The sequence below is a fragment of the Mastigoproctus giganteus genome, chromosome 5 (assembly GCF_048544385.1).
Source record: "Mastigoproctus giganteus isolate SK-2022 chromosome 5, ASM4854438v1, whole genome shotgun sequence".
NCBI classification, from domain to species: Eukaryota; Metazoa; Arthropoda; class Arachnida; order Uropygi; family Thelyphonidae; genus Mastigoproctus; species Mastigoproctus giganteus.
This window is the reverse complement of record NC_143579.1, coordinates 60,665,357-60,686,718: the sequence shown is the minus strand read 5'-3', so window position 1 is coordinate 60,686,718 and position 21,362 is coordinate 60,665,357. Positions and strand designations below refer to the sequence as shown.

At 38.1% G+C, this 21,362-nt stretch overlaps 1 protein-coding gene across 2 annotated transcripts in view; it reads left to right on the top strand.

Annotated features, from left to right (window-relative positions):
- Positions 1-739: 739 nt before the first annotated feature.
- LOC150085440 (cytochrome c oxidase subunit 6C-like) overlaps positions 740-21,362 on the top strand; it is a 91,961-nt gene continuing 71,338 nt past the window's right edge. Inside the window, exon 1 of one of the 2 annotated variants that reach the window (XM_090373246.1) lies at positions 740-829. Coding sequence is in view for 1 of the 2 variants with exons in the window: in XM_090373245.1 (XP_090229371.1) it covers positions 20,573-20,603 (31 nt within the window). In the remaining variant the exon portion in view is untranslated. Of the gene's footprint in view, positions 830-20,478; positions 20,604-21,362 lie in introns of those variants that run through there. The other variant, XM_090373245.1, reaches the window with a different exon arrangement.

Here is a 21,362-nt window from a genome sequence, read left to right as displayed (position 1 = left end):
GAAGGGATCCTCTTACCAAGAGAGGCTTAAGTTCTGCAAATTGCAGTGGCTGGAGACTAGCTGCCTGCGCGGTGATCTGATTGAGGTGTATAAGGCCTTGAATGGATTGAGCACTTGAATTTTGTTGGGATCCTTCCACTTGTTCAGATTACGAATCTAAGGGGGGATAAATTCAAATTAGGAAAAGACAGATGTAGAATAGATGTGCGGAAATTTGCCTTTTGCCAGCGGGTGGTTAATTGCCTTAATAAACTTCCATCTGTCGTCGTGGAAGTTGATAAGTTAAATAAATTTAAGGAGGAACTGGACAAACATTTAGAGGGAATGGTTGTGTGAATTTTTTTTTTTTTTTTGGCTGATGCTACATAAGGCTCATACGCTTGCTGTCTTGCATCACATTCCTCTTATTACTACTACTACTTGCGTGTACTTATGCACCTTACAATTCAGATCATATTTATTTAATAACCATTTAATAAACTTTTGTTAGTGGGGGTTCACTTTCCATGTCGGGCACTCGGATGCTTGATTCTCTGGCTAATTAGAACCAGTAGTACTCACTGCCTTTTCTTTAGCCTTAGATATAGAGCTTGATATAACATTTCACAGTTTTTAACTTTATTTACGTTTGAATCATTTTAGTCATGCATTGTCGATTTGCTAAACATTTACAAAATTTTAAAAAATGTATGTTTGCCGAAAGGTGGCTGGTTGAATTACTTTTGCGCATGCGTATTTCGCGTAAATGTAATAATTTGCTTCTCAGTAAAAGAGGCCGAAAAAATTTAATCCAACTGAGTTAGTATTTCGGTGCCATTAATTATTACAGGTAAGGATTCGATTTCTTCTTGGGTTAAAAAAAATAATAAAAATCGGCAGTGCTTCAGGTAGTGGTGTGGGATGGTTAGTTTATAAAATTTTAATGAGAAATGAAACTCTATCATAATCTGGATACTTATTTGATTGCATATTAGATGGTGATGCTTATTTTAATCCCCTCCTCCCCCTTGTCGCAGTGATTCCCTTAGGTTGAACTTTGATAGAGTAGAAGTAAAAGCATTCCTAATTTTTACCAACCGTATACAGGCGAATCATATCCGATCCCCATACCCAGTTAACTGAATGACTTAAGGTTTAGGGCCGGCTTTACTGATTTGAGATTCATGTACTATGATTGCGGAGGTCAAGTCAGGGTTAAACTACTACCATGTCTCGTTTATCACCATGGAGATCTCCCTTCCGAATGGGTCTGCGACCCAGGTTTGGTATGGTTATTAAAGAGCACGGGGATTGGGAGAGAATTTGTAGTTTCGCCGCTGGATCAGGTGCAAATTAGTTGTGCTCAGCAAAAGATTTTAGAAATTATTTTTATTAGAAAAGGAACATTAAAATAATTGAATATTCTGGTTTCACCTTTAGTATATTAATATACTGGTGTATTATATTAGTGACGTACGTATGTTTGTATATAATAAACAACAATGTTACAATTGTAACCAATGTGGAAATGCTTTATGGACAATGCTCTCCTATATGTTTCAGCATAAAAACTTTGACTTATATTGAAAACATAGTATGAAAATGCAGTTCTCTTCAGACACACCTGCTTAGATTGCAGTTTCTTAATTGGCATGTTGAGTAATACATATATGCCAATTTCCAAATAAGTATACATGAAATACTCATAGGAGAGTAGTATATACTCAATTTTATTTAGCACACCAACAGCAGTCAAATCCTAGGATTATAAATTTAAAAATGCACCCTTTGAAATAATAAATGAAAATCAGAACATGCATTTATTTTTATAATTTACAAATAATATGAAACATACAATAAAATACTAAAAATGTAACATATAAATAGCATGTGATTTTACATAAAGTATTAAAAACACAATTGATTTCTTAATTTCTTTCCGGGAAACATTTTATCCTGCAGAAAATTAATTTTATTATTTTATTATTAAAAATAAATCAAAATCAATAAAAAATATGATATTCATACTTTATTTTTTTCCAACACAGTTTTTTTTTAAATATTATTAAATATGCTTAATTATAAATAATAATGCTTAATGTTACTCTTGACAAGAATAAGAATATGTTCACTATTTATTCTTTGATGATTTCAATAATGGATGTTTATCAATATGAACATAAAGTATTTTTGCCCTCATGGATTGCTTCCTGTATGTTGATCATGCAATCCTGTTGATCTGAATAGACATACAGTAAATTCTGTAAAATTCAGCACTCTAAATCTGGAATTATTTAAAATCTGTTATATTTTGCAAAAAAAAGCATTTTATAATCCAGAAATGTTAAGATAGCAATCCATCACTCGTATCAAAGATTGCATTGGCCTTTAAGAATTCATGCAAAAAAGAGTTGCATTTCTTTCTTTATAAGATGTTGTGGAACCATCTTATCCTTTACTCTGTTCTTGTGGCCAGCAAAATTTAAGTTGCACAGATAATGAAATTGTCTTAATTCTCCCAGGAGAACAAACTTTCCATTGCATTATGGTGTCCTGGTTTTGCACTGCTTTCAAACAGATGGCCTGTATAAAAGGTAAACTGACTATTTGTTTAAAAGATGAGAGTGCTGTAGCAGCCTGCTTCAGGACTAACTGCTCCCTTATCAGATAGCAGGTAGCCTCTATCTAATAACACACAGACAAGGTCTAAGAATTGCTCCACGATTCACCTATATACAAAATCAGGTTTCAAAGTTGTAATATAGCTAGAGCTATCTGTTGAAAGTAGTGCAATACCAGGACAAATCATTACAAAGTTACAAAGGGAAATTTGTTCTACTGTGTGAATTCAGGCCATACATTATCCAATCAGTTTAAATTGCCTGCAAAAAAAAAAAAGAAAAAAAAAAAAAGAAAAAAAAAAGAACACGATTGTCATTGTAAGCATTTATATAGGTAAATCAGTTCAGTTTAAATTGAGCTATAATATTTTATCTCAAAGAAGAAATGGCAACAATTTTTATGAATAAATCTGTTATTTTGCTGAAATTAATGTAAGTTCTAAACATGTATACTATAAATATGAATTTGGATATCAAAACTGTCTATTTAGCTCAGATATGTATTTCGTTCTGCAATACTACCACATTTGCCGAATTGTAATATACACTTTTTTCCTTATAAATACCTTAAAAAATCACGCTGCTTCTTAGAAGCCGAAAGTGGCAATACGGCACATACGCAAAACTGAGAGTTAATGGATATAGTAGTTAACAGATTGCATAAAAGTGTACTAACGTATAGTTAGCTACTATACGCTAGTACACTTTTCAGTAATTATCATGCTGTTGTTGGAGTAACAAGTGAATTCCAATTATACATTTAAGCCCTAATCAGGTGCAGGTGCATCAACAATGCAAAATTATGCTAATTTTGATTTAAACTAAAGGTATTACAATATGCCAAAAAGCACTACAACACAGCAGCAAAACCAAATTTTGGACCACTGCCTACTGATATGATTCATCAGTGGAGGAAGCAGGAAGTTTTATTACAACAAGCTGATAAAACAAAGCACAACCTTTATAAAATTCCACATAAATGGCCAAATTTGGAAGAAAACTTGTGTTGGATAATAGAACTTAAGAGACGTGGGTATTGCAGTGAATACTAAAATGATAATAGTGGAAGCATGGAAACAAGCAACTGATATTGGTATACACGCTCAAGCAAATCTACATCCTTCCTAAAATGAGGCCTCCAGACCTGTATGCAGTACTCAAGGCATGGCCTGACCATTGCCTTATACAGAGGGACAATCACCTCCTTTTCCCTGCTAGCAAAATTCCTATATATCATTGACAAAACCCCATGACCTGCCCTGGCAGCCTGTCTGCATTGCTCAGAAAACTTCATATTTGATTGCACAATTACTCCCAGGCCTTTTTTATTTTCTACCACCTTAAGTGTAGTACCACACAATTGATACGTTTCTCTGGGGTGGTTACTTCTACTCATATGCAGTACTTTGCATTTGTCAAGGTTAAACTTCAGTTGCCACTTCTCAGCCCATCTGCCCAAATTTTCTAGATCCTGTTGCAGTAGCACACTGCCATTACTGTCATTAACAACCCTGCCAACTTTTGTATCATCTGAAAACTTCAACACTAAGCCTGATATACCTTCATCAATATCATTGATAAATATACAAAACAACAGTGGACTCAACACCGAACCCTGTGGGATTCCACTAATAACATTAGTCCACGAAGAGCAGCACCCATTGATTACTACCCTCTGTCTTCTCCCATTCAACCATCCTTTTATCAATTGTAGCAACTTATCCTTAATACCATTCTGCTCCAATTTGTACAGTAGTCTTCCATGCGCAACAGTGTATATGGTATCAAAGTATATGATATCAAAATTATTTTTTGCATCCAGTTCCTTTGTAACCACATCATAATATCCTATATTATGACTTTCCCTTAACAAACCCATGCTGTGTCTGAATTATTGCTGCAGTCTTGTCTAGATGATCCTGCAATGCATCTTTAACCTGTGACTCCATTACTTTACCTGGAACAGAAGTTAAACTAACTGGTCTGTAATTACTCGTGTCACCCTTCGATCCCCCTTTGTGAATTGGGAATACATTTGCACATGTTATCGCTTCATGAAAAGAAACAAGTTTTAAGTTTACACACAAAAACTAGAATACCGGTAGCCCAGAGAATGCCTGCTGAGTACGAACAGAAAATATTAAATTTCCATAAATTTGGCCTTAATGCTGGAAAAAAGCAACTACGAACTTAGCCAAATTGCAATTATGGATGAAATTCCGTTGACTATTGATGTGCCATCCAATAAAACAGTAAGTCTGAGAGGGCAAAAATGTATAACTATTAAAACCACTGGACATCAAAAAACACACTACACCGCAGTTTTAACTTGTTGTGCTGATGGGACCAAACTGTCGCCAATGTTAATTTTTAAAAGAAACTTTCCTGGAGGATAAAGTGCCAAATGGAATTCACGTACTTGAACAACCAGAGAGATGGTGAATCTATCAAAGATTGGTTTGTTTGTAAAAGTTTGGTCCAAGCATCCTGGTGGACGACTGCTTAAAAATGCACTACTAGGATGGGATCAGTTTAGAGCATATAGGACTGTAAACATCAAACGACTGGCCAAAATGATGAACACAGAATTGGCAATAATTTTTGAGGGTGGCTTAACTTTCCAGTTACAGCCGTTAGATGTCAACATCAATAAGCCATTCAAGAATAACATGCGGGGGCAATAAAATAAATGGATGATAGAGGGTGACCATGATACGACGCCTGTGTGGAAGGATGAAATGTCCAACAATAGCATAAGTGTGGGAAGGATGAAATGTCCATCAATAGCATAAGTGTGTGAATGAGTGCTGAAGTCATGGCATGATGTTAAGACTGAAATTGTGGTCAAGTCCTTTAAAAAATGTGGTATAACTGTTTTTTTTTTTTTATGTAAACCCCAAACACGAGAGGTATTAGAACCTACAGTACTTAGTACCATGCTTGAGTTGGAGGTTGAGAAGAAGAAAGAAGATATTTGTTGACGTTAGGCTTGAACTTCTGTAGACTGTAATTTTCAGGAAATACGTACGAAGGAAGTTTGTTCCAGAAAATGGCAGTTGAATGAATAAACAAAGAAGATGAAAAGTCGGTTCTGTGAGTTTGAAGTTGGACAGTAAATGGATGTTGTGCTCGGACTGTTTTGAAAGAGAGCGGAAATTATAGAAGCCAATTCAGAAGAACAGTGCCCACGGAAGTATCTGTAGAAAAGCCATGCAGCAGAAATAGTACGTCTGTGAGACAGCAAGTGGAGAGAGACTGTTAGAGAGGAGTCTTTAATTAACCTAACTGTCCTCTTCTGAATGGAATCTAGAAGCCTGAGAGAGGTTTTAGGGACACTGCCCCAGATGTAGGAACAATATTCCATCATAGGGTGGATTTGCAATTTGTACAGAGTGAACAGCTATTTGGAAGAAAAGTAATGCCAAGAGCGAAACAGAAAACCAAGTTTGTTTTTAGATGCAGAGGAAGCAATATTTATAATGCGCTAGTGCCAAGAGAGATTAGACGTCAGGGTAATCCTCAAAAGAGATATATCATTTTGCCTAGAAATTGGAGTATCACCAAAGATAATCATAGGAGCAGAAGAATCCTTTTTGCGAGATATAAGACAAGTCCGAGTTTTAGAAGGATTGAAATCAACTAAGTTGTCTTTGCCCCAGTGGAGAATTATCTGGAGATCGGCATTTAAGGAATTGGTAGCAGATATTCAAGAAGTTGAGGTTGATTGAGCAGGGCAAGGTTTCTCAAAATGTAAAGTGGAATGCAACGTGCTATCATCAGCAAAACTATGGATAGGATTTCCAGTTAATGGAAGAAGGTCATTAATATACAAGAGGAAAAGAGTGGGGGAAAGAACTGAACCCTTGGGGACACCAGCATTAGTGGAAAAGTTAGAAGACAGAGAGCCATCTACCATCACCCTCAGTGAGCGATCAGAGAGAAAACTGGATAACCATTTGCAAAATCCCCGGGGGCTCACATCTGGTGAGTATGGGCTTGGCACACCCAGGGTCCTGAGCTGGATATCATCATTCTTTTCTTTCTTGGTGATTCCCTTCTACTTTTGACACTCTCTCTCTCTCCCTCTCCCTCTCTCTCTCTCTCTCTCTCTCTCTCTCTCTCTCTCTCTCTCTCTCTCTCTCTCTCTCTCTCTCTCTCTCTCTCTCTCTCTCTCTCTCTCTCTCTCAGGGTTACTCGGGAACTTTTTTTTTTTTTTTTTTCCTGGTGCAGCATAAGCCTCAGGCTTCCTTGCATCATATGGATATTAATAATAATAATAATAATAATAAAAAAAAACAGTTGGCAAACCATAAAATGGAAACTTGTTTAGAAGACCTTTATGCCAAACACGAGCAAAAGCCTTTGAGATGTCAAGAGCAACTGCTTGTTTCCCCAAACTTTTCCATTGAATTTGCCCATAAATTGGTAACATAAGCCAGAATATCACCAGTGGATCGACACTGACTGAATCCATACTGGCAATCATTGATCAGACGGAAGGCTTCTAGGTAGTTTAAGAGTTGGCGGTTGATTGATTTTTTCATTACTTTAGAAGGAGTAGAAGTAATTGCAATGGGACGATAATTTGATGGGAGGGATTTGTCCCCATTTTTAGGAACTGGCTGGATATGAGCAAATTTCCAAGCAGAAGGGAAAACACCTTAGGAATAAGAAAGTGAAAAAAGGTGGAAAAAAAACAGCAGTTAGTTTGGGAGCACAGGTTTTGAGAACAAGTGGAGAAATGCCATCAGGACCTGGAGCTTTCTTAGCATCAAGATTTGTCAAAATCCTTCTGACATCCTTTTGACAGAAGACCACAGGAGACATTGAATGGAGCATGTTGGGAATGGTGGGAGGTGTTTTACCAAGATCACTAATACAGGAGTTGGAAGAAAAATGGGATGCTAGCTAGTCAGCTTTATCCTTGCTGAAGCGACAACACAACCATCTGATTTTGACAGAGATGGACAAAAGTTGCAGCCAATAGCTTTAGCAAGAGACCAGAATGCTCGGCTATCATTAGGGCAAGAATCTAGTTTTCTACTCTTAGCCTGTTCAAAATCTAGTAAGGACTGATTTATAATTGTTGCGAGCTTTGGTGAAGGCAGAAAATGAATGTGAAGATTTGAAACAAGCCAATTACGATATGCAACATTCTTCTCTTGAACAGCCTTAGCACATTTATTGGAAAACCAAGGTTTAGATAAAGGATGAGATTTTAAAGTGGAGAGTGGAATGAAGGATTCCATTCCTACAAGAATAATTTCACTGACACGATCAAACGTTAACATCAGAAGTTTTGAAACAGTAATCCGACCAAGGAAGAGAAGCCGACCAGGCTAGCCAGGTGGGTAAAGCGCCTGCCTGGCAACCCAAAGGTCGCGGGTTCGAATCCTGCCTCGGACCTCGCGGGTTTGAATCCCGCCTTGGATCAAAGTACTGCAAAAAACCTTGGGAAGTGCACTATGGCCACAGAAGCCGATGCGCCAATAACTACCAAAAAAAAAAAAGGAAAAGAAGAAAAGAAATCTCGCAGGTCATCCCATTTTGCATTCTTGTAATGCCAAACAATACGAGGTTGGGATTAGCCATGAAATAAAGGCTCCATTGGAGAAAAGACAGAACCAAGTTGTGATCTGAGGTCCCTAAAGGACCACTCACTTTGACCGTGTACTTAGAAGGGTTGTTTGTGAGAAAAAGATCAAGTGTGTTGGTTGTATGGTTAGGATTGTCCGGTATTCTTGTAGGTAAGTGAACAATCTGTGCAAGGTCATTTAGTAATTGCAAAAGCCTCAGCATCTCGACCAGCTGGGTCGATGTGACTGGAAAACGGAAGCCAGCTGGTGTTGTGAACATTAAAATCACCAAGGAAAATTTCCTCGCTGTTAGGAAAGTTGGACTGGAGAATGTCAGGTTGCAAAGAGAGGAAGTCAAAGAGCTCAGAGTGATTAGTGGAGTTGGGAGAACGGTAGACACAACAAATGAATTTAACACAATGAGGTAGAGAGATTTTAAGCCAGAGAAGATCGAAACGAGGAAATTCCAAATTACCAAGTCTCTGACCGGGAATATCGGAACTGACATATGCACAAGTACCACCTTTGAGGTGAAAGGAATCATACAGCGAATAATTTGGGCAACTGAGATGAGCAGTGGTCGAATCAACCGATAACTGAGATTCTGTCAAAAAAAAGTACATGGGGTTTGGCAGACTGCAAGTGGAAATGGACATCATTGAGACTAGAATTGAGACCACGTATATTTGTGAAATGAACTAGGATGTGTTTGGGAGGTTTAGCTCTTTTTGCAGATAAGCTTACTGTATTAGTTTGACAATTCATGGTGTATTCAATAGTAAGAAAAAGTGGGGGGGACATGTATGAAGTAATGAAATTTTTGGATATGGCGTACACATGGTAAGAATATACCCAGATCCTTGACATAATGTGGCCTCGACAACGCCTCCGCATACACACTACTCGGACTCCTTCTAGTCGCTATCTGGCAGAGTAGAGGTAGCAAGATTACACACTAGCTGATCCAGAAGCCTCCTAAAGAGTTACCAATAGGTTCAGTCCGGTGTACTAACTAGCGGCCGGCCGTCGTAGCACATTATAGCCTTAGCCGCTAATGCGCCAATAAAACCCGGCCTGCGTATACTGTTTTAGAGCTGTACCCTCGAAATGTAATGAAGATTGGATCTCACCATGATGTTCATCATAAACTCAAAAGTCATCAGTCATACTGCATGATGGAAGAGATGGGGAAGGGTTGACCGGAACTTAGCTCTGGAGACTAAACATGGGTTCCACCACTTCAAGTCTCCAATAAGCAACGTGGTGGTATTTCACCCGTTGATGAAAGTCATCTACCACCTAGAATGCAATGTATGGCAGTAATGCAATGGATGTCACTGAAGATCATTTATTGTATGAGAGTGACAGCAATACTAGTGAAGAGGATGATGATGTTGAGGATAATGATAATCAAGTCAGTAATGAGCTGAAGTTGAATAATACTAAAATAATAAGAGTAATAATTGTATTCTATTCCATAAGAGGAGTAATAATCCAATTTCCATTGTATTAACAATAAATTTTTTTCAAAAGTTTTTTTTCTTAAATTTATCATTCCAAAATTAGGGTACGTCTTCCACGCCGCAGCGTGTTATAAGTTGACAAATATGTAAATTCAAAGTTTATAATGTAAGCAGAAATATTGTGACAGTGAAAGTTTACATTTACCTTTTAGTGACTTTGTTAATTGAAATGATTATTTTCTCTTTAGCAGATCTGGAAAAAGAGCGTCCTTTTTTAATGGTAAATGCTAACATATTGTCTTTATTCCTTAGCCCAGATGAACCTTTCAAATAACACCTACTATTGTTGACATTTTGATTTTGCTATGACCTGTACTGTAGTAGGCTATAGTATACCTCTCTAAAATCTGGAAATAATGACACTTTCTCAGTCTCCAAGAATGTCAAATTTCATAGAGTTTACTGTATTATTATCATTAGATGGCAACAACCAATGCTCCCACTTAGGGTGCCCTGATCCTATTCCCCCTAACTCCTCCAAACACTTGTTTTTGTGCCATAAAAAATCAAAATCAATCAAAAATCAAACCTCCAAACACTCCCAGGGCATTGCTCATCTCCCTCCCCATCAAACTTTTGCCTGGTGGGCTCTACTATCCTGCAACCCACCTTCCTTGTGGAGGGTGGGTTGCATCTGCAAGCGCACCCTGTTCCCCATCCTATGAATTCCTGGGGGAATTATTCCATTGTCTATCTCCTTAGACCTCACCCATCCTCAAAACTTGAACTGTTGTCATCCCCATGCTCCTTTCCAATAGAAATTTTTATTTTTTTTGAGATCCACCTGGTATGCTCAGGCGATGCCACGGTTCTCCTTGTCAGAGCATCTAATTCCTACCATCTGGCCTCGCTCCCTGCACCTGGTTTGGTAATTATGGATTGGTGCCATTCCATGGGCCCTAGTTAAGAAGCCAGATAAAAAAAACATAACTATACGTTACACCACATAAACCATACATTACTCGCACTATCTGGCCTTTACAAGTTACTGTATTCAACACGAACTAATCGCAGAGTTGTGGGAAACAACCAGTGCTGCTTGACCCTAATCACTTTGTACTATGTATTATTATTAGTAGTAGCAATTAATAGTGGTACTGGCAAATGATGCAAGGGAGCAAACTTATACAGTGTCAAGGGGGGGGGAGAAACACCACCACCCCACCGATCTCATCCAACTATCCCATATAATATATTGAATTCTTCCTTAAATTTATTCAAACTGTTCACTCCCACAACACTAGGCAGTAGTTTGTTCCCATAATCAATTACTCTCGGAATGAAAGCAAATTTCCACATATCTGTCCTCTAGCCATCCTTTTTTTTTTTTTTTTTTTTTTCAATTTGAGTTTACATGCCTTTGTATGTGTTGTCTGAAGAGGAAGAATTCCACCATCATTATGTTTACTCGATCCATTTAAAGTATTAAAAACTTCAGTGAAGTCACCTTGCAAACACCGTTATTTTCAAGTACTGCAGTTTGCAGAACCGAAGTCTTTTGTGGTAAAAGTATCCCTTTCTATTTTGACTAATCTGGTTGCTTTTCTCTGTACCAGTTTCCAAGAGATACACATCATTTCTTAAAATGAGGCTTCCAAACCCCTATTCAGTACCCAAGATGTGGCCTAATCAATTATATATCCTTATAGAATGGGATAATCACCTCCTTGCCCCTGCATGCAAAATTCCTGTATATCATCAAGAATACCCCCAATGAGCTCTTTTGGCAGTCTGTGTGCACTTCTCAAAGAACTTCATATCAAACTGTACAGTTACTCCTAGGCCGCTTTCATCCTCCACCAACTTGAATGTGGTACCGCATTCAGGGTGATGGAGGACGAAACTTTGTTAGTAAATGAATCTTTAAACCTGTCGTACTCATCTAGCCTCTAATATACAACCTATGTTAGAGGCAGGGTGGGGTAAACTGTTTTTCACTGAAAAGCCAGATGGTAATCCAAGGAGGCCCCATCAGGCTGCAAATGATATATTTTATATATATATACTGTATGTATACAGGGTGTCTCAAAAATATTGGTACAAATGTTTAGGGGAGGTAGGTAACATCTAAAGGAATGTGAATCGCATAGGAACCCATAACCAGAAACGTCACGGGAAAGTAGTAGCAGAGGCACAAGAAGCAGAAATGACACAAGACAGTAATTAGTGGCAAACATTTATTTGACATAATATTAATAATGGAGTATGAGATGGATGCATTTCATGATGTTACAACAGATGCTCGAAGGTTCCACCACGAGATGCGATGAATGCGTGACACCGACGCACCATGGATTGGCGGACACATTCAAACACACCTGGAGTTACTTTGACAGTAGCAGCAGCGCAGACGAGTCTTGCCACGAGATCCATTTCCGTCTCCACAGGCGATTCATACACGATAGATTTCAGGACCCCCCCACAGGAAGAAATCAAGGCTCAATAAATCAGGTGAGCGTGGGGGCCAGGCAATGGGTCCACCACGGCCCATCCATTGATGCCCAAAATGCCTGTTCAAATGGTCACGAACACACCTTCCATAATGGGTAGGCACCCCGTCATGATGAAACCAAATGTTGCATCTCACATTTGCTGGAACATCGTCAAGTAACCCTGGTAGAACTTGTTCAAGAAAGATCCGATATTTAGTGGAGATCATGTGGGACTAAGCAGTCACCAAACATACCTGCCCACACATTTATTGCAAAGCAATAATGTGCCGCATGGGGGTGCACACCGTGTGGGTTGTCGTGAGCCCACACATGAGCATTGTGCTGATTGAATAAGCCTTCCCGAGTGAAATAAGCCTCATCCGTTAACAAAACATAGGCTGGAAAGTTCAAGTCTTGAACACTTCCTTGGAGAAGCCACACGTGCAGGATGAGCTTGGGGGAGCAGTAACTGAACTCTTTGGAGATGAAAGGGGTGTAAGGAATCGTCGTGCCAGACACACTGTACACTGCAACGAGACACTCCTAAGGCAGAGACAACGGCACGTGCTGGTAGTAGGATTATTCTGGACGGCATTCAACACACTTTGTTCCATGGCTGGAGTTCGCGTCGAACGTGGTCTGCCCGCACTACTCCTGTTACCTCTAAATGACCCATAATCGCAAAAATTTTGATGCATTCGCACAAACAAATGGTGGTCGGTACATGTCTGTCTGGGAAGCTTTCTCCATAAATTGGTTGAGCAGCTCGTCCATTGCTCTCTGCTAATCCATACACTAGGCGCATGTCTGCCAGCTCACAGTTTGTATATCGATGCATGCTCTTCGTGCGGCAACTATTGCTTGAATGAGTAAACCAGAAATTTTCCCTCTCGTGAACTGATGAACAGCACCGTCTACCGACTTATGGTGACGTTTCCAGTTATGGGTTCTTATGCAATTCACATTCCTTTAGATGTTACCTACCTCCCCTAAACGTTTGTACCAATATTTTTGAGACACCCTGTATGTAAATAAAGTATGCTTGTCTTTTGAATTTGGTTTTTTAATTTAATTTATTTCAGTTGGATCTCACTCTCTTATTTTCTGATTCGCTTGTTTTCAATTAGCTTGTCTGAATTTATCCGAAAAGAGTGTCGCTGAATTTTGTTTTAATTAACACGGTGCTATGATGTTTATTAATTTAGAATATGATCTTAGTTTTTGTTTCGAATTCTCTTGTTCGCTCAGCAATGTTTCTTTTTTTTTTTTTCACCATGCTGGCAAAACGTGATACACCATAATGGACCATTTCCTTAATTTTTATATTGAATTTTGAAATGGTTTACTTCCTAACATTAACTGAGAGAAGCTAAGGGAAGACCATGACAAGCTATGTTTTACCTTATTTCTTATGTGAGATTTTCTGTATTTGCTATTTTTATTAACTTTTTCTGAATACCTTCTAAATTAGAAATGATATCAAGTATCGGTATTTTCCAGAACTATAGAATAGTTTTGACCCGTTTTCTTCAGTGGATATTAACTGCCCATCGCTACCAAATTTGCAATACATATCGAATCCAAAAGTGAACGTTTGTATTCTCTCCAGGTTTTCTAAATTTCCGTTGGGGGATTGATTCCACCTTCGACTTGTTAATATTATGTCAAATAAATGTTTGCCACTAATTACTGTCTTGTGTCATTTCTGCTTCTTGTGCCTCTGCTACTACTTTCCCGTGACGTTTCCAGTTATGGGTTCCTATGCGATTCACATTCCTTTAGATGTTACCTACCTCCCCTAAACATTTGTACCAATATTTTTGAGATGTGTTTTGGTATATAAAAAGAAAAGGAAGAAACTGGCAATGATAAAAGCATTTCATGGAGTAGGGCTACTAATAGTCAGAAAGAACACAATGACCATAATGAATGTAAGTTAATTGATATAATTAATAGAGTGAATACATATAGAAAAAGAGTAAAGAAATATATACTAAATAAATGAAAGAAATCACGGCATAAAAAATATACATATACAAAATAAAAATAGAAAAGGATATTGTCTTATAATGCACAACCCTAGTGCGTTATCAAGGGTCAACACCAAAATTGCATGAAAAGATCACAGTATAGTATGTTTTTGATCCAAAGCACATGCCAGAAAATAATGATAAAACAAAAGATTAACATATCAGTGAATTTAGATTGATTTCAGAATTTATGAGGTTGAAGCCAAAGGGAATATATATGGGGAAGAATACAAATAATATTATCAATCCACTGCAGGATGGAAGCCTTCTCAACAATTCAGTCAGGAGTTTGAACACTGGTCTACTCAAAGAGTGTGTACTACTGAACTTCTGCTCCTGATCACTCAGCTACGGAGGATGCCTGTAAGGAGGTCACTCTACCAACCCCACTGGACCAACAGATTATGGTCCATTACCCTCGACATGAATCGTTGAGGAGGCTTCCATCCTGCAGTGGATTGATAAATGGCTACAGTTTTACCTTTCATTACAAATAATATAGGATGTGATTTATGGCTGATTCAGCAGAGCAACAAAATGAACTCACCACAACCAGTTGCAACTAAAATGAAACCAAAACAAACAATAATACAGTGGAAATATCTGGAGTGTAAAAGATGAAGACAATAAATGCCTCAAGCAGAAAAAAAAAATTTGAAGGTATGTAGTTAAATTCATGATAAATAAGCTCAGGATAGGAAAGAAAGCAAAATAATAATAATAATTATTATTATTATTATTAGCATATGGTGCAAGGAAGCCTGAGGCTTATGCTGCACCAACCAAAAAAAAAAAAAATTTCTGAATTACCCAGAGAACGCAAGCAAGGATCAGAAGTATAAGGGAATCACCAAGAAAGAGAAGAATGATGATATCCAGCTCAGGACCCTGGGTTGTGCCAAGTCCATACTCACCAGATGTAGCAAGAAAAGGTGCTTAACCTCAAATTCTTCACTAATTCTTTAATCCTTCCTGTTATTATTATTTCCAGGCATGTGCTTTGCATCAGAAACACACTTTATATTGTCTGTTCATCTAATTTTGTTGGTTAACTCTTGATAATGATGCCAAAGTCGGGTGTTATACAAAAATGCCCTTTTCTATTTTTATTTGTATATTTTTTATACGTTTTATTTTATACTATGATTTCTTCTGTTTCTATACTCTTTTCTGTATAATTCTATACTCTTTTTGTATATCTCTTCACTATATTACTTATATTTCTTAACTTATATACAGGGTGATTCATTACCAGTGCAACAAACTTGCAGGAGGTGTAGGGGGCACAAAGACGAATCGGAATCACATAGCATTGCAGGGTCCGAAATGCCTTTGTCATGCTGTAGAGGACATTGAACGGGAGGTCGCGTGAACAGCGATCCCGCTGGAAGTCAGCATTTGCGAACCATTTCTGTTGAAGAAACCAAGTAGCAAAAGCCTGAGGATTATCCACTCCTCCGGAGTGGATAATCCTCAGGCTCCAATGATTGGACACGTTGCAGATGGTATGAACTCATTTGGTTTGTTGACAGTATCTTCCATACAGTGGATTGGGAAATACCCAATCGTTGGCCTATCGCTCAAGTACTCGTACTCGGATTGCCTTCTGCAAGATGTAGGACATTCTCCTCATTGTCTGGCATCCTCGTCGTTCGCTCTCGATTCATGGTACCTCTCGTGAAACAACCAGTCTCTTGTAACCTTCTGTGTACATGTGCGAAAATCGTATGATGAGGAGCACGCCTGTGCGGGAAACGTTCCTGGTACAAGCGCAGAGCGGCGCACCCGTTACAGTCCGCAGCTCCATATGCAAGGTGCATGTCGGCCAGTTCAACGTTTGAATACTCGTCCATCCTACTGCCTCGGGAACCGGTTCGCAAATGCTGACTTCCAGCGGGATCGCTGTTCACGCGACCTCCTGTTCAATGTCCTCTACCGCATGACGAAGGCATTTCGGATCCTGCAATGCTATGTGATTCCGATTCGTCTTTGTGCCCCCTACACCTCCTGCAAGTTTGTCGCACTGGTAGTGAATCACCCTGTATATAAACCCCAGGGGCTCGCATCTGGTGAGTATGGATTTGGCAGACCCAGGGTCTTGAGCTGGATATTATTATTCTTCTCTTTCTTGGGGATTCCCTTCTACTTTTGACTCTTGTTTTCTCTCTCTCTCTCTCTCTCTCTCTCTCTCTCTCTCTCTCAGGGTAACTCTCAAATTTTTTTTTTTTTTGGCTGGTGCAGCAAAAGTTTGGTTTCCTTGCACCCTATGGCTAATAATAAACTTTATTGTTATTTTGTTTCATGTGCTATAAAGATAAACTGTTCATTTTTAGAGTGGTGCTGTAGATATGTTTTAATTATTGCTACTGCTAAACTTTAATTAATGTTATTGTAATAGTTATCAATTAAGCATTTTATGCATTGTTTTACTTAGGGTATGATCCTATTTATTTTTGGATTGATATTTTCCGTGTAATTTATAGCTTGAATGGAAGGCATTTCAGGCATTAAGGTCTAATGGTGCTAGCAATGGTGTACTTATAAATAGCAGAGAAGGCATAATCCAAATAGCAGCAGCCTACTATAGATAATTATACAAGGAGTGAGGGAATGATGCCAGCAGTAGGGATGATGGATCGCAAATTAGTAACACATACAACATACCTGATATCCTTCCTGATGCGGTAGAACATGCGTTGAAGAAAATGAAGAATCAGAAAGCCCCTGGGGAAGACAAAGTTACTGTAGAGTTGTTAAAATTGGGAGGAGAAGAGACATGACGCAAAAACTGGCAAGACTCTTCAAATTTCATTAGAAAAGGTGTGATGTCTAAAGAGTGGAATAATGCAATCATAAGAAAGGAGATAAATCAGAAATTGGAAATTATAGACCAATTAGCTTGTTATCCCACATCTACAAGTTGTTCACAAGTGTCGTTACTAATAGATTAGAAAGAATACTTCATGAGAATCAACCGAAAGAGCAAGCTGGCTTTAGGACAGGATTCTCAACTATGGATCACCTTTGTAATATCACAGCTAAGGAAGAAAGCAAATGAATATATAACATCGTTATGCCTGGCATTTGTGGATTATGAAAAGGCATTTCACTTCATATAGCATAAGGCAATGTTTTAAGCACTGCAAAGACAAGGCACAGATACCCCATATATTATGATTTTGAAGGAAATATATGAGAATGCTACCTCCTTTATTAGACTAGACAAAGACAGTAGCAAATTTAAAATTGAGAAAGGAGTTCGACAAGGAGACACAATATCTCCAAAATTGTTTACTACTGCCCTTGAGGAAGCTTTCAGAAGACTAGACTGGTCGCAGAAAGAAGTCAATGTGAATGGAGAGTACTTAAACCATTTATGATTTGCAGATGACATTGTGGTCATAAGCCACGATCCCAAAGAATTAGAGGAAAATCTTAATCAGTTATGCACAGCTAGTAAGGATTTTGGACTAAAGATGAATATGGCTAAAACAAAGTAATGATGAACAAGTATGCCACAGAAAGGGATATAATGATTGAAGGAGCAGTAATTGAAAAGGTGGAATCATATACTTATCTGGTACAAGTCATTAGCTGTAATAATGATAAATGGCTGAAAGTCAAGAGAAGAATAAATTTTGGATTGTTAGCATTCAGGAAATATAGTCACATACTTGAGGAGCAATATCCCAATTTGTCTGAAACGTAAAATAATGAACCAATGTATACTTCCCACCATGACTTATGGAAGTGAAACTTGGGCACTCACCAAAAGAATGGAAGAGAAACTGAGAACTACACAGCGAAGATTGGAACGAATTATATTGGGAATCAGACTGTTAGATAAGAAGAGAGACACATGGATTAGGCAGCAAACTGAAGTAAAGGACATTCTTATCAAAACTAAAGAACTAAAATGGTCTTGGGCAGGATGCATAGCTTGAAGACATGATGACAGATGGACTAATAAAATTACAGCCTGGTACCCAAGAGGAGCTAGAAGAAAACCTGGAAGACAACAATGGAGATGGACAGATGAAATTCATGAGTTTGTGAAAAATGGATGGCCATTGCAAAACAGAAGGAACTGGAAAGTTGTTGGAGAGGCCTTCATCCTGCAGTGGATTGAAAATGGCTGATGGTGATGCTGCTAACTAGCAGTTTGGTGGGCTTGCAGTAGCCGGTGCGCCTATTTTTTTTATTGTTAAATCCTAATTTTACTAGTTAAATATTAAAATTGTATGGTTCGATAGCTAAAGAACTATGTTTAAAAACTATAAAATAAATTATTTTATATAAAGAGCAAGAATATAAAATGGTTAGAGGAAATGGAATTCATTCACCTAGCCATCTCTCCACTACTTCATCAGGGGCTTTGAATGGACAGATAGCCATACAAAATTAATGTCTCATGCATACCTGTTTCTGTAGTCCCAATAACAGTTTTCCTAATATTATCTATTTTCAAATTTGGTACAGTGTCTTTTTTATTTATATGAGGGTTATGTTCCAGAATGTCTCATGATTTAAATTCACGCGTAATGTAAATAATCACCAAAAAATGCAATAATAGGCCTGTGAGAGTAATTCTTGCATCTAGCTAAGTTATCCCTACTGGTACATACTATTCGTTTTCTTTGGTTGGAAAACTGGGCACTCTAAAGAAAATGATGAGCAACCGAAGCGATTCATTCATCTTTATTGATTTACTTTTTTTACTATTATTATTATTTTTTTTTTTAACAGTAAGAAAAAGTACATTCACTATAACCAACATATACAACACAAACAACAATTAAGAGAGAGAATTTGGGGTGGCCTTAGGCAGATTGAGGAGAGGGATCATGTGGTCAGATTCCATTCCCTCAGATTCGATCAGATAGGTGGGCATGTTACACTAACAAAAGAGGTGGAGGGTTCACTTGACTGCTCCCTTCAGCACTTGAAAAAGGAATCCAGAGTTAGTTTCTTGCATGGTGCCTCTTCTCACGCAAAGACCCAAAGTAGCAACCAAGTTCTAGCATAACTTTACTTTAGAGCTTCGTTCAAGATTAGGGTCTTCATCAGCTAACATTAGGCCTTCATCTATAAGATTTAATGCTTTCAATATTCCTTTCACTGTCAGGCTCTGCTTTTATTTAACCTCTGGGCTTTTGCTCGCTGCTGCCTCCTCCTCTTGAATCTGATGCTGCTCTAGTGCAAACATCTTCATTTGACAATTCTTGATGCGAATCAATTAAATCATCGTCAGTTGCCTCCACTTCAGTGAATCCTATCTTTTTAGTAAGTTTCATGCATTTGTATTTAGTTTGTGCATAATCTTCATCAGTATCAGAGACTTTGAAGAAGTTGCCAAGATCTGGACATAACTTATGCCACAGACTTTGAATACAGTTATGTGGAACTTCACGGCATACAGCATCAACAAATTTTAAAGCATCTTTTATATTGAAGGCTCACCAATACTGCTGCATACTCATCTGTTCGTGGTCAGTCTTGTCAGTTAGATCAGCCAGAATGTGCTTTAAATACTGAGCCTTAAAAGATTTAATCACATGTTGATCCATAGGCTGGAGTACTGAGGTTGTATTTTCTAGGGGAAAAAAAAAGAATCTTGATATTGGAGCAGATCAACAATATTAGGTGGATGGCTTGTGGTATTATCAAGAATAAGGAAGTGTATATGGAAAATATTTACGGATAAATATTTGTTGAAAATTGCGTGATTTAAACACACATTAAGTACGAAATAACTATATATTCCATTTAATTTTAATATATGGCTGAAAGTTAAATTTATTTTATGTTTGGTATTTACAGAAAACTGGGATTCAAACCCAAGCACAACAGGTATGCATCAGTATAAAATACAGCAGTACTGTATATACAGTGGCAGACAAAAAAAACTGCATCACTTGTGAATTTCAAAAATGTGTTTTGGGCTGCATCGTGGGTTACAGAAATGTTCAAAATGTATTTGTTAGATGGGATATATATCTCTGTGAATGAAATCCAATAAAGACTCCACCTGATATACCTAATTGCCATAAATATTTTCCCAAAAGGTGAAATGCATAATTAATGGAAATATGAGAAATCATGCAAATGGCAATCATGACAACCAAACATACATTTTATTGCATTTTCATGTACAAACTGAAATGACAAGTTAACAGTAATAGTATTATGTACTGTAAATCAGCAAAATAAGTCCTCAATATTTTGTTGTTCCTCCTCGAGCTGCAATTACAGTCTTGCAACGATCTGGCATAGAGTTAATCAACTTCTGGATATACGGTTGCACAATTTCATTGTACTACATCTTTACAGTGCTCCCATGCAGTTGAATCTGGGTTCAAATCTGACTGTTGCTGGGCTAGTCCAATACTGTAATGCTAGCATTTCTGAGGTATGACTGGGAGAAAAACGAGGGAAAATGTTGGTAAGTATGTTTTAAGCCTTGTGAGATAAGAATACAAACTCGTCATTAAATCTAAATAGCATAAAACTTGCCAATTTTTCTGTGTGGTAAGGTGCTGAGTCCTGTTGGAAAATGCAGTTTTGGACATCTGTGTGATGATCCCAATAACGAGTTTCAGGCACTCCTCCAAGATAGCAGTGTAGATTTCTGCATTCACCGTTCCGTTAATAAACTTAATTTACTCTCCACCCCTTTGCTTGTCATGCATCCCCAGACCATCCAACCAGTGGGAACTTTACAGTTTACAGTCAATGTTATGCAGTCAGGATGGTATGCCTTCGATTTTCGTCTTCTGACATATCGCTTCCCATCCGAGCCATGCAGGTTGAATTTCGATTCATCAGAAAAGATGTCAGTGTCCCATTGCTCTTTTGTCCATGAAAGGTGCATTTTAGCCCAAGCAAGTCACTTCTTCTTCATTTGTTGGGTCAGCAAAGGCTTCTTCTTGGGCCGCTAGGCATGCAGACCACATTCTGAAAGCAGTCTTTGGATAGTTCGTGCACTTGTTTCAACACCAGAGGCCATCTCAATGTCCAGTGTTAGATCAGGAGCACTAGCATGGCAATAATGAAGGTATAGCCATTTCAAATATCAATTTTGGGAAGACGTAGTCACTCCCTTATGGCCTGATCCAAGTGTTCTCTTCACATCACTGGTTTCACACTTTAATTTCGGCACCCGGAATACTGTTGACTGGTGGCAGCCTATTTTATCAGTGAT